Raw genomic sequence first — 15,878 nt, 5'->3', positions numbered from 1 at the left:
GAACTGCGAAATGACCACTGAAACGACCCAAAAGCGACAAACTAGACATCATATCACACGCTACAGCACCGCCCGGAAACCTTTGTCCAGGCTGCGATCCAATCCCAAGAACTCGGCGATTTGGCCCAGATGGTCGATCCCCCAGAACCCTTCTGTCTCACCCTTGGAGTTGGTGCACTCGAACCAGGGAAGCCCAAAGGCACCGGACTTGAATGCGCGATCTGTGTTAGCCGACAAGAGCGATTTGGCCTCGTCTTGGCTCATCTGTTACCGACGGTCAGTAAAGCCAGCAATACGAAACGCAATAACAACAATCAACATACAGCCTTGAGGATCTGCTCTGCGCTATCTTTGCCGAGCACTTTCTCCAGGACGGGGCCGAATCCCTCAGGTTGTCCGATCTGGCTATTCCCTTCGACCCAGTAGGACTGAAAGAGCGCCTCGACAGCGGGGACAAAGCGTTCCGGCGCCTTTTGCGAGATGGCGCACAGAGCACGCTGCGGGGCCACAGTTAGGGACGGAAAGCCTGCCGGCGTTTGTTCAACAATGGGAACGGAGAAGTATCGGGCCCAGCGGCGCCGTTCTTGGTTGATCCATTGCGCCTTATCTGGAGGACACCGTTAGGTATTGGGCTGAGCATGAAACCTCCCTGGAAACTGACTTACTTTTGATCCGGATGGGTGGAGTATTCTCGCATGCCTTCATCAACCCACCTAGGAAAATGGGCACATATGTAATATCGCACTCGGCAAATGTGGGAGAGTGCTTCGAAAATGTTACTAGCAGCCTCTAAGACGTCGGATGCGAGCATGCTATCACTCACTTTCAATACATGGAACGCTATATGAGCGAACGGGCTCACGACGTCGAAGTAGAGTGTAATCTTGGGGGCGGCCATGCTGTGCAGTCCAGGTAACGCAGTCCGTTACGGCTCTGTCTTGTAAATCCAGAAGCAGATAAGTCTCTTTATATAGTTCGTCAAACGTGAGTAGTATTTGAGTGTCGTGGCATTTGATAGTTAGTTACCACTCCGCATATGCTGCTGAGTCATTGTCAGCGGGACTGCCGAGGCTGTGCCCATTGATGCTATACCGTATACGAAGTACTTCATGCTCTCTGATGTAGACGCTCGTATACAGACTTTCCAGCAAGTCCAGGCCGCGGCTTCCTCTCTCCATGACCATCTGAATATCTCTACGCTGCTGGCCACTCTGATGCTCGTTCGAGGAGGCATTTTCAATCCCCGAAAGCACGGAATCATGCATCCGACCGCTACATCAGGAGTCCAGGACACAGCCAAAGAAAGCTGGCAAAATGACAATTTTCTTCTTTGTTTCTATCTCAATGAGGAAGTGCGATGCGAGATGAAACATGCTGATGATGATAGTGCCTTCTAGTCGCGTCTCACTGCAAGCCGCATGGCTTGGCCGTATAGTGTACTTGAACAGATCAGCTTCACAGTCTCAACAATTCGATAAATGCCAAGGAACTAGAGCACGTTGAATTGAAGTGATCAGTAATCAGTATCAGCCCAGTGCACTTGGTTGGGGTTTGAAGGTTCCAAGCCGTTGGGGATGTCCGATGGTAAGGACATGGTCCTTTCAGGATACAGTGATTGAGAGGCGTCGCCATGCAAAGTATTTACCAAGCCACCCGTATGGTGCTTACTGCCATGTTTGCAGAACAACTCTGCGAGATCCAAGTGTCTCCCCGTTTGTCAATGAGAACAACAGGTGTGACCATTTCGAGGAGCCAAATCTCTTGATGAAGCGCAGATCTTGTACGCTTGACTGAGGACCATCTCGAGAAGCGGCTCTTCCAACTCTATCCCATTCGACGGCCCTCTACGCCAAACCGAGGTCGAGCTCTGCGTGCGCTTACAGTCATAAGAACCATATTAGAGTGGTATCTGGTGACGGATGGGCCATCCAAGAAAGGCCACTAACAAGACGGCATCACTTGCGGATTAACAAAGGACGACTTGAAACAGCAAAGCAGAAGTTGAAGAAGCTTCCCTGATCGGGATCGCGAGCATCAACAATATGACTTCATTGAATGGGAGGTATGATCTTCCGTCATTGCATCGCAGAATCGTCATAATGATCCAAATCCTCTACTGTGGCACTCTCGGTCCAAAACCCGGCTGGCGCTCGATATATCAGATCCCAGGGCCTCCAAAGGATACGCAAGCGACAAATCTCCTCTAGACCATCTCAGCTCGGTTGTCGCATACCGTTAATAGTATTGATCCACAAGTTGTGCACCTCAGTTACGCAATGTCATCCAACCCTCCGAATGAAGAGGGAGACTTCCCGTCGAACGATGAGCAACAGCAACAGGAAAACAGTTCGAACGTTGATCGTGAGATTATGGGCGTCACTAGCCGAGGGACAGCACCGCGCGTGTCGCGACGGAAGCGGTCCGAGTACGCACGATCCTGGAACCGATCCAGTTCTCGACGACGCGTTGGAGAAACAGGATCCAAGTATCGTTCTCGATCCAGGCACTAAGTCTTCCATTTGAGACTCCTGTCAGCTTGGCTGTCTTTGTTGAGCAGATTGCACGGCTGGAAGAGGGCAGATTGCAAAATGACGTGTTAAATTACAGTACTCAGGCGCTGGTATAGAACAACAACAGCAGGTCTCAAACAGAATAATTGAAAATCACGAAATGAATGTCCAATTTGAATATTGCGCGGACGCTGTGCCGCACTCATACGGTTGGGCGAATCTGACTATTACTAGTCTAATCCAAGAGTTCCGTCGTCGCTTTTGTGGCCCAATGCGACTTCTTGTAAGGAGCCGACCCGGAAATTCTTCAACAGTTCTGTCGTCCAGAATTCGCCTTGTCAAGTGAAGAAGAGGTAAATACCACGTTCAGCACAAAACCGTATACGTGGGATTGTCTGCTTGCTTGGACCAGTAATTTGCGGCAGCGTCAACTAAGAAAGACGGCATAAATTTGGCGGAACCACCCCGAAACGAGCCATCCAGGCACGTGTGTCCAGAAGCTGGCCAGAGTCGGCATACAATATGCCGGGTTTGCCTCCCGGCTGACGCGTTCGCCGCGAGGTAGGCAAGATTTCTTGTTGCTCGTTTGACCACGTAATTTATCACGGAAAAGGAAGTATCTTTCAGCTCGCCATGATGGGCTTGCAGTGGTGAGAGTACTGTCTGTCCTTTCGTCCATAGCAGTACAGCTCAACCTCGTCAAACTGGCCATGTTGAGACGGAAGTTGCATGGTGTCCTTATGCAGACTGAAAAGATTAACCGAGTCCATCAGGCTGAAAAAGACCACTTCACTATCATGTCGTCTCTTTAAAGCCACCAGGACTACAGCGTCAGGCGACATCTGGACCAGACGGTCCAGCACATTGACCAGCGCCGGCAGGCTGTCCGCGTTGTACGTGCAATCCGAGACAAGAATGAGGTCAATGTGGCCGTCACATAAATCGTCAGGCAGCTTTTCATCCCAATCAAGTGGTTGATATCTGACCCGGGACGATGGAGCTGGCCTTGCGACGGCTATGTTTTTCATAACAATCTCCTCAACTTCATCAAGATCTGTAAGTAGAACCGAGCAATGCGGGAGGAGCTCTGCTAGCGCTATACCCACAATACCGCAGCCAGACCCCAATTCAATGGCGTGAAGAGGGGTGCTGCCTTGGCCTTGTAACAGGCTCTCGAGCAGAGGTGCGGCAGACCCTGGAGTCTTAGTGATCGCTTGCTCAAGGTATATAACCGATGCGATAGCTGCATCCCTGCGGACGCAATATATGTCTTCTTAGAACGATAACCAGATAGGGATTTAGAGGCCTCACCAGATGTGCCGGGCAATGCTGTTGCCGGTCTCCTCCCATATCCGGAGATCCAACTGATCCTTTGGGCGGAAGCGTCGTTCGACAAGCTTCTCAGCCATAAGAGACTCTGACCCTCCAAACGGTGCGCTCCACCCTGATATGACTAGAGGGAGTTTAGAGGTGTCGAGCAGATGATCTGAACCAGGCGGGCTCGTCCGTTGAGGGTCAATTGCGGTTACACCTAGCACGATAGCCTCCTGAGATAGTCTGGCGGAAAATGGACCTAAGGATAGCGGAAGCTCGCGTCTTCCTGCTTTCCACTGTAGGCTGTCCTTATACAGGATCCCGTCTGAGCCATTGGAACTCAATGTCACCTGCAAATCGATATCTTGTGCTAGAAATGCATCTCCTAGATCGGTGGTGATGCATATGAGCGCAGTTACAGTGACGAGCCCCGCTTTTTGACTCTGAAATCTAGGGGTCTTAAGAAAACGAATGTAATATACCATTTTCAAGTCAAAGACGGACAATTGATTGACGACCCTAGGGAGTTAGATCTGGTAAATGTTTACTGATATGGGCGATAGATAAACTAGTCAGTTAGTTAGTTACTGATGGCACGCGCCGCTGACTAAACCGCCAAGTGCGGAAATGACATCGCAGAGTGGAGGCGGGCCCTCATTCCTGAGGCAGTGAGGCACACCACATCCCAACAAACTATCGCATTCTATCTACACGTCGTATGGACATATCGATGGGGCTGACGATCAAGCCACCAACTTGCCGATATCATTCGTTCCATCGATTCACTTCAATGTGATTCTTTTGGGACAGACTGAAGCATCTCAAAATCTCCGCCGTTGCCTGATCGTCATACCCAAACGGGATACCTTATCATCAAGATGATGCGACCCAGAGACCCTCGGGTCCGCCAGACGATCAACCAGATCTCCCACAACTTGGAAACTGCGAACGAGACGGCGCAGGAGGGACTCTACACATTTTCGCACCACTATATCCTACCTTGTCTCTCTTCGATTGGAAACTGCATCCACGCATGTACGGCCCCCTGTCTTCCCAGTCGGGAGGACCATCTTCGACGTCGAAGACGGGGACGTGCGGAAGCCAGCTTTGACTTTTACGATGATTGGGATAATGATGATGCCAACGACAGCTTGCTTGGATGGGGCACGGACGAGCTCGACAGGCTGCTGGCGGGGAGCGGCTTGACGCGCGGGGGCGCCGAACAGCCACGCAGACAGCGTAAAATGAGTTACGGTACTCGAGGCACGAGGCGCAAGAGCAGTGTTTTGGTACCAGATAATCGAAATGATCCGACTGTTATTCCAAGCTCGTCCTTTCTGGGGTTCTTGGAGCGTTTTCCTTGGAGACTGGGGGCGCGAGGGCTGAAATACCGACCATCCGCTGCGGATCTCCAGGAACATCCTACGGGGCTGCGCCGGCATGTGCCAGAGGATGAGCCCCTCATGGAGTCCGCTGAAGAAACGGAGGAGCAGGACTCCTCCAGCAAGAATGGGCGGTACCGCAGTGCTACGCAGACATCCCGTGAGACCGTAAACTCCTTGAGCTCGAGAGGGGATTTGATCCCTAGCGACGAGGAGGAAGATGCAGTTCCTCTAGATGACGAATTTGCATTGGCGTGGGTCAGTCGCCGAGGAACAGGACTAGACTCGGACGATCAATTGAGCTACAAAGTTGCAGGGATTAAACGGTCCATGTCCGGAACCTTTAGTTTCAGGACTTCAGCTTCGAGGGAGTCCAAAAAGAAAAAGAGTCGGTTACGAGAATCCCAGAGTCCTAACAAAGAGCATACTCGTGATTACCGCACAGCGTCCTTGGTGGATCTGAGAAAAGAAGAGGAGCAAGCAGAGCTAGAGGAAGAAATAGACGTAGCTCGGAGACGGGCTGCTGCACGAAAATTGGCTGCAAGTCGTGGCCTCGATCAAAGCAAAGACAAGGTATGCCAGTCGCCATTAGTTTGAACCGCTCTTGCTCACCCGGAATGTAGCCTTCACCGTCATCTTATACACAATCTACGCCTGGTGTCTCGGATCTCCCTTTTACATCCCCGGATTACACCCTCGTAGAGTCAAATGAAGCCCGTACTCTTTCACCTACCCGTGAAGTGGTCTTACGTCGCGAGTCCGACTGGCGACCGCCTACGAATTCCTCCCAAACCGAACCTTTCCCCCCACTACCCTCGTCTCTATCAGCCACTGGCGCGTCCGAAGACCTTTCTATGTCCCCGAGAACACCTACCGAAGTCCTGAGCAGCGCCTCGAGAGCTGCTGGTCAGCCAAATTCGTCCCACAGCCATGGAGATAACGCTTCTCACGGGTCAAGTGGAGAAGATTAATCCGCTTGCTGCAGGAACTGTCTGACCCGCTTGAGCTCGAAACTAAGAAATGCCAGGACTAGTGGCAGCAGTGAGTCAGAAAGAATGCGGCTGGAAACGCTTATATTCAAACGGGCCAATTCCATAGCATTGAGCCTGAATTGTACATTATGATATGATTAACGATCAGTTACCTTATACCCAGTTCTCAAGAAGAACAACCAGCTACACACTTGGTGTACTGCACGATCAATGTATAATCTTTTTACAGATCTCTCCAACTGCTATGTTCAGCTTTGTCCTTAGCTTGTGGGGTCCAGAACCTTTCAAGTAACCGCTCAGAGGAACAGAGCTTGCCATACCACCGACGGTTGGATGCCGCTGTCACCGATATTGTTCGACCGGCTTTTATGGCGGCGCTAGGGAAGAGTCATCAAAAAGCCAAGGCGGATTGGCTAGATTCATGATCTGCTGATCAAAGATCGTCCACGAATAATCCATATTCGGCGCCGGGAACGCAAAATCAGGTCCATTGTCCGGCGGGGTGTGCATGCTCTGTATTCCTGACTGGAGCCGTTCTGCAAGGACGCCGTGGATGCTTAGTGTAGACGGATCGCTCCGTTTCAAGGTGCTCAGCTGGGTTTGGATCAGACGGAGATCTGCAACATGTAGTGTTAGAATACGATTTCAACGCCTGGCTGATCGCACCGTACCATCGTGATGTGTCATTCCGTCCTCGACCCCGCGTAGCAGGAGCATAGCTGCCCAGGTTATCATCTAGATTTGTTAACTTGCCCCAAGAAGGGAGGTGAGGACATGCTTACAATCAGATCCCAGTTCGACCAGATGCTCGAATCATCCTGCCGCAATCGCAGGACAGCGCGCGCCGACATCAGAAGCTCCTGCCGTTCGCTCGGGGTGATGTTCGCAGAGCCCAGGTCGAAGCCACGAGCTGGATGGTAGATTGATAAAACGTACAGCTTGTGGAGATGGTACTGCAAGAGGATAAGGATACCTTGACGGTCGGACGGGGAGGGCTCTGTGGACACAAGCACGATACGTTAGTGTTGGCTACATCCATCGCTAGTTCTGTCCAGCAAGGAAAATGACTTACGCGACGCTCCGTTGTATTGAACCAGCCACTCATCAAGTTTCTTGGCCCACAGTCGAATGACTTGAGAATCCATTTCTGTGAAAGGCGTGCCAACCGAGGGCAAGGCATCCGAATCCCTTGCACTAACGAAGGACCATATAGTGGGGAGCTTCCGGCCTACGAAATGGTTAAGGCCTTGGTGCATCATCTGCGAGAGGCCGCGAAATGCACTGTCATGTTGGCTATCCAAGTGTTGCAGAGCCGGTATGGGTGGCTGTCTGGGAAGAAGGGGATAGCACATGTGCATGGAGGCATGCTCTATGTCGATTACCTAGAGACATTAGAACGTAGCCTGATCAAACAAAGGACGCTGCAAAGTACCTGAATGCCAGAGAAAAGACGACGCCAATCATATGTTGCGTCTTCCAGGTTGGAAGGGCAGTGGTCAAGTAGAAGTCGGTACGCGAGGGCTATCCACTTGTCTGTAGTTTCAATGTACGCCTCGCAACTTAGGCTGGCCATAATAAGGCCGAGAATATCCTGAAACACCGTATGCTCGTCCTTTGAGGATGAGGAGACATGGCTTCTGGTCCAGCCAGAGGTGCCAGGCCGTGCGCTTGGAACGACAAGCTCGGAAATCGCACTGCATGTAGCTGCGAAATACCCACCTGCTAACGAAGCAAGCTCCGGTAGAGGGCTATGCACGGCCGATATGTAGAGAACCGAGGCAAGCAAGAGTGGTGAAGGGGAGACCAAGACACTTTGATCCTGAACAAAATGAAGTAATGGAAGGTTGTTCAGAAATCTAGATTTGAGTCAGTTTGCACACTGAGAAGGGAGAAGGTAAACAAAGGATGAGCTACATACGAGATCCATAAACGGGTGACGATCGAATATGACCAGATATTCTGATCCTGAGGCGGACTGGTGATGATCTTAAGACGCTCAACAGCTTTCCAAAGTCCACGGGAAGACACATCGTCAGACTCTTCCTCCAGATCGGAGTCGATGGTCAGCAATGAGGACCTGTTTCCCTCTTTACCAATGCCTAGCAGTGACTCGATCCGCTCCAGACGCCCGAGGATAGACGAGGAATCCTGATCGGGAGACGAAGGATGATACACGAGCGTGCCCTGCACACTCTGTGACCGTTCAGCTATTGATTGGACCGCTGCAGCCTAGAGGGTGTCAGTATGCAATGGAATCTCCTCAGACTTTCCAGGGAAGCACTGAGGCAAATGCGATCAGTACATTTGATCTAGGCTTGAAGATACATGGAGCGTTCGTATGACGACAGCGACGACATGGAGGAGCCCCGTCGACTTCACATTTCATCTTGAAGGCCGTCAGTACAATTGGCCCATTCTGGTTGACAGTCGCTGCAATTTCACCTTCAACCTACGACAATTGACTGTAATAGATCTCGTCAGTTTTATCCAGCACTAATCAATCTACTTTATCAAAGAGAATTCAGCTCCACCTACCGCATGCCTTTGTCGGCTTTGGGCCCACGACAATGGAGCCCGTTCTCTTCATGGCGCTATACACATGAATCGCCGAATAGCATGATTTTCGTGGAGAACCCAGCCGAGGCAAAGGAGCGGCCACTTTCCTTACGCCTGGGGAACGTTTCGTTTCAAGTTCATCGGAAGTAAACGATGATAAGAAGAATCTGGCGTGATTTGGGATGTTGAGGGATCTGAAGCGCAGACACGTGAGAGGGGGAGACTGGACAGTAAGGTAGACTCTGTAGACACTAGACTAGACCTCCTCTTCTCTGATTTACTCCGTAGATCCTCTCACGATTCGTCAGTTGGTCAACAGACCCCTGATAAGCCAAGAGTACTCTAACGAGAATTGGAAATTGGCTGCAGAATACAATCACAACCCCCGTTTACCGCTTCTGGCCTTCTTTGGTGGAGCGCTTATTTTATGAAAAGTAGCCATAACCTTGGTCTGATGGTCTATAGACTTCAACAGGTCACCGGCTAGCCCAGGTGGGCGGCGTTCAAGTATCAACTAATTACGAGATAAGATACAAGCAGTTACCGGCTTGCTCCAATTTTATTCATGTTCTCGCGTTTTTAGTCCGCCCTGCGTAGGCTGAGAGTTCAGAGAGGGTCTGAGAAACGGAGACAAGAAGTGTACCTCATGGGTTCACATTCTTACTGATCTTGCGCTTACTCCAGGCTTGAAAGGCCAGGAGGACCAGCCATCTACCGATCATGGGGATCAAGATCGAAGACGGGGTCGAGGTTTGTTCTTGAGACGCGCTGAAACGATGGAAACGGGAAAAGGAAGGAGAAAAAGAGGGAGTGAAGTCGGTATACTATACAGAAAGATGCCTATATACAAGCAATGTGTCCGGCGGACGTGATGATAAAAGGTCATTATAATGATACAATAGGGGACCCCAGAGCGTGATGAAGGGTCCAAGATTTGGGGTATCATGTTCGTCTAGACCAAGTCGTCGAAGACTGTCTCAACTTTAAGCAGACTCCACGGCGCCGTCTTGGCCCATGGGGTCGATCGCAGGCTCACCTGAGGCATTCATCGAGAGCTTTCGGACTTCCCAGCCTTCGGAATCAGTCCAATCCTTCTTCTCGCCAAGCAAACAGATGGATTGGCGAGATCCCTCAACTAGGAACTTCTGAGCAACCTCATTGACATCCTTTGCAGTGACGTCCAGTACTTGCTCTCGCCAACGTTGGTCCATTTCATGGGTAACGCCACTCATGAAATACCTGGCACCCTCCTCATCGACACTCATAGGAGCATCAAGTCCCTGGAAGATGCCCAGCTTGGCCTCAGCAAGTTCGCGGTCTGACCAGGCACGATCCCGAGCAAAGATCCCACTGTTCTGGAAGACTTTGAGACTGTTCACTGGGTTGGGATCCCGGTAGGTAGTAAAGGCGAAGAATCCCTTGATAGGGCCGTTGCTGGCCCCGGCGCCATACGCACCTCCCTTTTCTCGGATTTCAGGGTGAAGGTATTTGTGGGTCAGAAGTTGAGAAAGGACGCTGAGAGGTGCACTAGAAGGATCAATGAAAGGGACCGTCTGCATGGCAAGTCCAGAGTAGTAGACCTTGTAAGGCAGGTCGTAGAATACCCTATTAGCTACCGAATTCACGCCAGAATGATCAAGTGGCGAAGTGGGAGACCTATTACGAGGCAGTCCTGCCAGCCATTTCTGGAGCACACTCTCGTTCTGCGATGCACTGCTGGGCTCACAAACCACGCGAACACGGAGGCCAGAGCCTTTGGAAATAGCAAATGACTGAATCAGCCGAAGCTTATCAATCAGCTCAGCAAGACGTTCTGGCGAACTCTCCGCGTCGCGAAGGAGGTTAGCCGTAGCTTGCAATTGCGCCAGGCCAGACTGCTGTTCCTGAACCCAAAAGCTCCGAGATAGACCAGCGGCTGCCGCATTCAGGGCGTAACGATGGCCCGACCCGGCAACAGCGTCCAAAGCGCCGTTGGTGGTCATGCGCAGTAATTCCTGAATCATGGCGGGCGCATGCGGGCTGGTGAAATCTGTCTCAGTGACGAGTGTAGTGAGAATCTGCAGCATATCTGGAATGTTGCTGTCCAGAGCATATCCTGAAAACTGCAGGCCCTCCCTAAATTTACCCAACTCCGTAGGAGAAGATGTGTGGAGAGTGGATGTTGTGATTCCGCCGGTCTTCAATTTGATCAGATCTTCCCACTGTTCCATGGATTTGTCTCCAGTGCCTAGTCGCATGATACAGTCGTTGAACAGCGGCAATAGCAATCGCAGGTCATCCGGGAGCTCCTCGAAAGAATTCAATGCTTGAAAATAGGTGAGCCCATTTGTTGGGGCTTCGCGCCAGACAACGTCTATATCGTCCACCTTGGACTCCCGCACGGGTTTGCGTTCCTTCTCCCTGGAGATATCCTCAACGCGCAGAGAGGGTAAACAGCTCAAATCGGCGTTCTGCGCCTCTTCTTGAATCTTGAGCAACTGAAGCTCTTCTTCAGCAAGCGCAGAGACAGCCTGCTCAACCGAGCCATGGCGTTCAACGAGCTGACTGAGCTTCTTTTCCTTGCGCACCATTTCCTGATCATCGAGTTCTTTGTTATACGAGGGAGTTCCCACCATCGTAAACGTCAGACAGTTATCGTTCATGAGATATTTTTTCATTAATGACTCAAGGTAGCCTCCTTGTTCATATTTTTTCTTGAACTCATCGATGACTTCATTCCAAGACAACTCCTTCATAGGGTTCGAACCATTGAACCAGGATGAAAGGGTTTTCTCCATGACACCAATACCGAAGTTAGCCGTCTTGTGTCTCAACGCGAGTTCAAGTTGATGAAGGAAGCCTTGGATTTTCTCATCATTGAACCCGGAGGAAAGAGACTCCTCGAAAACCCTTTTAATAGTCGTCTTGACCTTTGGTGCGTCCGCTTCGCTCACGCCGGTAAGACCGACTGAAAAGATTGGCACTCTACCAGAGGAATCAAGGCCTGTGTTGGGAGTAAAAGAAGACCCTAACCCACTCTCGATCAACGCACGATACATTGGCGAACCATAGCCATCGAGGAGCAAGGAAGACAGTATTCCGACCGAGAACGTCTCGACGACGTCGGTCGTGTCGCCCATATACCAAGAGGTGGAGGTCTTGTACTGCTTGTCCTCGCTGGCGAATGTGTCGATAGGTCCGGGAACAGTGACATTCAGGGGACCGCGACTCAGGTCCAAGGGCAGCTTGACACCTGTGTCGGCCTGTCCCCTTTCAAAACCATCCAGCACCTCACCGATCTGTTTCAAGTGTCCGCTCAGAGGCATGTCCCCGTATGTCAAAATCTTGGCGTTACTGGGATGGTAATTCCGCTTGGAGAAGTCCACCAGCTGCTGGTGCGTCAAATCGGTGATGTACTGAGGGTCTCCACCAGAGTTATTCAGCGACGGGCAGATACTTTCACGGTATTTGATGTAGTAAAGATAATTGGCATCTGATATCTGTCCCTTCATTTCGTTGTAGACGACACCTTTGAAAACCACATCGTCTGACTGTAGGTTTCCCTCGGATTGCTCTCTCTGGGTTAGAATGAATCGAGGGTCCTCTGGTCCCAGCCGCCATCCCTCTTGCCTGAAGTCTTCTTCTTTCAGCAATGGGTGTAGGGTAGCGTCCAAATATACTGAGAGCAGGTTTTGAAAGTCCTGTTGATTTGTTGTGGCGAAGGGGTACGTGGTGTGGTCGGCGGAGGTGAAAGCATTCATAAAATTCGACAATGACCGCGGAAGCATTTTGAAGAACGGGTCGCGAATTGGGTATCTGCAATGTGGAAGTATATCAGCAATAAGTCCATCTCGAAAGGCACATTTATACTTGCGCAAGAGTCGGACCGAAGCTTTCTCACTTTTCACTTCCACACAACGTGGTGTGCTCCAAAATATGTGGTACGCCAGTCGCATCTGGGGGGTTCGTCTTAAAGCCAATACCGAAGACATTGTTCTTATCCTCCCTGGCGACATGAAGGTAATCTGCATCTGTCTTGTCGTGCTTTAACCGTACTGCCGTAAGGTGCAACTCTGGCACATGTTTCTTCTCCTGGACTGTAAACCCGTGAAGTTTCTCTCCGACATTCGGAAAACTGTCCAAGCTAGTGACGGTTGACGCAGCTCTTCGAGATTGAATCCATGGAGTGAGTGTGTTGCTGACTCTCAGCGACCGACCACAGACTGGCTGCCTCGAGACCGGTATTCGGCATTTGCATTTACCTGCCCCTGAGAAAGAGCGCAACATGGCGTGGACAACCTGGAAAGGAGAGAGACCGCCTAGCTGCAGCAGTGTATAGGATCGTGAGCTTTTCTGTCTTCTAGGAGCTGTTACCCCAACTTATGGTACCGAGATAAGGGGGTCGTTTAAGGGTGCAGCCAAAAGTGTCCCAATCACTCTGATCCGACAAAGGATACCTGTGACTGGACAGACAGAGGCGTTTGAAAAGGACGGTAGAAAAGGTCCAATAGATATATCGTTGTAGGTGAATCGAAGGATATGATGGCAGACCAGGCTGTGGTACTTTGGCCGATGCCAAGATTGAAGATTTCAAATCGGGTTAGTGCCGGTCAAGAGCGCATTCCCCCTCTTACCTACGCTCACAACTGGATTCGATTCGATCCATTCTCCCCGGCAAGGTCCTCGAAGCTTCTGTTCTGTGTGTCCGTCTTTCATCTGGCAGACCTGCTCTCATTCTCCGGAAGCTCTCGCAGCCTATATTCTTGCTTGAAGGTCTTCTATCGTCTGGCAGAACTTGGTGCAAAGATTGTGGAGATTCAATCCACCGAGTTCTGCGAGTCTTAAAAGAGAAGGCCACCTAGGTTCTCCGCTAATATAGGTACTCTGTGGGTTTTCGGCTTCGACTAGACTAGAGCCTCGATCATACTTCTTGGGGAGTGCTGTCTTACATTCGTGGTGTTCCTGTCTCCGCAGCCGTGTACCGAAAAGCCACCCATTTAACGGTCTACCGCTTCTCGCCAACCTTGCCGTCTTCGCAATTTTCGGCATCCGTGGATTGGCCACGCGACCACCGCCAACGAATCCGCAAATCGCACCGAATATTCGGCACTGTTTTCTGCAGGAATCGGAGGCCATGTCATCTGCAGCAATGTCGAAGAAGAACAAGGGGAAGAAGATGGCGGATCCAAATGAAACGTCTAAGCTACTTGCTGCCAAAATCTCTCAGCTGGAGCAAGATGCTGCTGGGGAGAAAGATCAAGAACAAGAAATCGGTTCGTTATGCGGCCTTTTCCTCGCAAAAAACCCCATGTGCAGCTGAGTTTTTGATCGCTACGATACTTATTGAGGAGTTGACACTAACCGGCACTTACCGACAGAGCGTGAGGTCAAGAAGGCTACCAGAGATTTGAACCAATTGCTCAGCAACATCGAGTCCCCCATGACCAGACTGGAGACCGTGCACAAGAAGTACACCGAACTGTTGGCGGACATGAAGAAGCTGGATCGCGACTATGCCAAAAGCAAAAAGCGGGCCGATCAACTCCAGAAGGACCAGGACAAGGGCAAGTCGGAACTGAACAAGACTGTCACCATGAAAGATAAACTGGAGAAACTCTGCCGAGAGCTTACCAAAGAGAACAAGAAGGTCAAGGTGGGTTGATTCGGACTCGACGGAATCGTCTATTTCAGCTGCAAGAGCGTTGGTCTGACAGGCGCATGTTCGACAGGACGAAAACAAAAAACTGGAGGAAACCGAGAAAAAGGCGCGTCTGATTGTGAATGAACGGCTTGACTCTCTGTTGTACGACATCCAAGATGTCATGGCAGCAAAGGGCAACCCTCGCAACGAAAAGCTGGATATCGACTTGGACGAGGCGTAAGTGTACTGTCATACGGACCATCGGTTTAACCGCTGACCTTTGCATTACAGTCTGCGCGCCAAAATTAAGACCATTGGCGAAAAGTTCGAAATGCGAGAGTTGCATTATAAAGCGCTCTTGCGCAGCAAAGATGCCGAGATCCAGTGCCTGACTGCCAAGTACGAAGAACAGCGCCGCGCTGCTGAAAACGAAGCGGCCCGTTGTCGTGCGCTCAGTTCGCAGGTGTCTACTTTTTCGCATACCGAAGCCGAGTTGCGCAGCCAACTGAATATCTACGTTGAAAAGTTCAAGCAGGTATGCTTCGGCGTCCATTACGCGGCCCATCACTTCTGTTACAATAGCAGGTAATAATAATGTCACAGGTGGAGGATACACTCAATAACAGTAACGAACTGTTCCTGACATTCCGCAAAGAGATGGAGGAAATGTCGAAGAAAACCAAACGGTTAGAGAAGGAGAACCTGACACTCACACGCAAGCACGATCAAACGAACCGAAACATACTAGAGATGGCCGAGGAACGCACGCGAAATCATGAAGAGTTGGAAAAGTGGCGAAAGAAGAGTCAACACCTTGAAGCGCTTTGCCGGCGAATGCAGGCCCAGGGCCGCGGGCAGGGTCTCACAGCCGAGTTGAACGGAGACGACGAGGGAACAGAGAGCGAGTACGACGAAGACTACGAAGATGATGAAGACGACGAGGGTATCAGCGACGACGAATACGAGTTGGACAATCCGGAGCACGACATCAACGGCGGCCGTAGCGCTCCCCAGGCGACTGAGAAGCCTGTCTTTGGGCCACCCCCGCCGCCTAACCTTCTGGAAGCGCGAGCGAATGGAAACAAAACCATGATCAACGGATGCCATTAATGGATCTTGGTCCTGCCTAGTACCTGCTGCATCGTGTTTACCTCGTATTATATGAGTTTCCTGGCGGCCAATGCATAGAAGGGCGTATATGCGTTGCGAGACGCTCGTCACCCGCACGGATATGACTCGATTCGCTATGAGTATTTGATTTGAGTCGCGCATATCAGGAAGGGACGTTTAGCAGCAAGCCTCTCGCGCCTGAAGGGTCATTTCAGCATAGTTCAAGCCAGAGTAATGGAGACACCATTGGTGAGCCTCTCGTCTGGTGCTGCCGACCTAGTCTCAAGTATACCACAAAGCATGTCTCCTCATCCACGAGGTTTTTCATTTCGCCCGTCGCACCCGTTCTATTTTATTGCACATGTTCCTGTACTTGTACATGCCGAATGAACAA

At 50.9% G+C, this 15,878-nt stretch overlaps 6 protein-coding genes across 6 annotated transcripts, besides 1 other annotated feature; 2 read left to right on the top strand and 4 right to left on the bottom strand.

The window, feature by feature from the left end:
• Positions 1 to 60: 60 nt before the first annotated feature.
• NFIA_108300 (putative 2-hydroxychromene-2-carboxylate isomerase) lies at positions 61 to 898 on the bottom strand (the record flags this gene model as incomplete). The annotated part of the gene is made up of 4 exons (XM_001267233.1): positions 61 to 264; positions 324 to 607; positions 666 to 765; positions 824 to 898. 4 exons carry the CDS (start codon positions 896 to 898, stop codon positions 61 to 63), a joined length of 663 nt encoding a protein of 220 aa, XP_001267234.1.
• A 2,235-nt stretch (positions 899 to 3,133) lies between these two features.
• NFIA_108290 (protein N-lysine methyltransferase family protein) lies at positions 3,134 to 3,919 on the bottom strand (the record flags this gene model as incomplete). The annotated part of the gene is made up of 2 exons (XM_001267232.1): positions 3,134 to 3,761; positions 3,822 to 3,919. The coding sequence occupies 2 exons, from the start codon at positions 3,917 to 3,919 to the stop codon at positions 3,134 to 3,136; spliced, it is 726 nt and encodes a 241-aa protein (XP_001267233.1).
• Positions 3,920 to 4,702: 783 nt separating this feature from the next.
• On the top strand, positions 4,703 to 6,177 carry NFIA_108280 (uncharacterized protein; the record flags this gene model as incomplete). The annotated part of the gene is made up of 2 exons (XM_001267231.1): positions 4,703 to 5,779; positions 5,830 to 6,177. The coding sequence occupies 2 exons, from the start codon at positions 4,703 to 4,705 to the stop codon at positions 6,175 to 6,177; spliced, it is 1,425 nt and encodes a 474-aa protein (XP_001267232.1).
• Positions 6,178 to 6,564: 387 nt separating this feature from the next.
• On the bottom strand, positions 6,565 to 8,584 carry NFIA_108270 (fungal specific transcription factor domain-containing protein; the record flags this gene model as incomplete). Its single annotated transcript, XM_001267230.1, has 7 exons — positions 6,565 to 6,815; positions 6,870 to 6,933; positions 6,981 to 7,195; positions 7,271 to 7,580; positions 7,631 to 8,054; positions 8,117 to 8,427; positions 8,501 to 8,584. 7 exons carry the CDS (start codon positions 8,582 to 8,584, stop codon positions 6,565 to 6,567), a joined length of 1,659 nt encoding a protein of 552 aa, XP_001267231.1.
• Positions 8,585 to 9,737: 1,153 nt separating this feature from the next.
• cym1 (pitrilysin family metalloprotease cym1) lies at positions 9,738 to 13,020 on the bottom strand (the record flags this gene model as incomplete). Its single annotated transcript, XM_001267229.1, has 2 exons — positions 9,738 to 12,549; positions 12,635 to 13,020. 2 exons carry the CDS (start codon positions 13,018 to 13,020, stop codon positions 9,738 to 9,740), a joined length of 3,198 nt encoding a protein of 1,065 aa, XP_001267230.1.
• Positions 13,021 to 13,882: 862 nt separating this feature from the next.
• On the top strand, positions 13,883 to 15,484 carry NFIA_108250 (taxilin; the record flags this gene model as incomplete). The annotated part of the gene is made up of 5 exons (XM_001267228.1): positions 13,883 to 14,006; positions 14,112 to 14,386; positions 14,463 to 14,611; positions 14,666 to 14,909; positions 14,978 to 15,484. 5 exons carry the CDS (start codon positions 13,883 to 13,885, stop codon positions 15,482 to 15,484), a joined length of 1,299 nt encoding a protein of 432 aa, XP_001267229.1.
• Positions 15,282 to 15,339: a microsatellite.
• Positions 15,485 to 15,878: the final 394 nt, after the last annotated feature.

The sequence above is a fragment of the Aspergillus fischeri genome, genomic scaffold (assembly GCF_000149645.3).
Source record: "Aspergillus fischeri NRRL 181 1099437636245 genomic scaffold, whole genome shotgun sequence".
Lineage (NCBI taxonomy): Eukaryota > Fungi > Ascomycota > Eurotiomycetes > Eurotiales > Aspergillaceae > Aspergillus > Aspergillus fischeri.
Note: the sequence above shows the minus strand (reverse complement) of the source record. Positions and strands in the feature narration are given on the sequence as shown.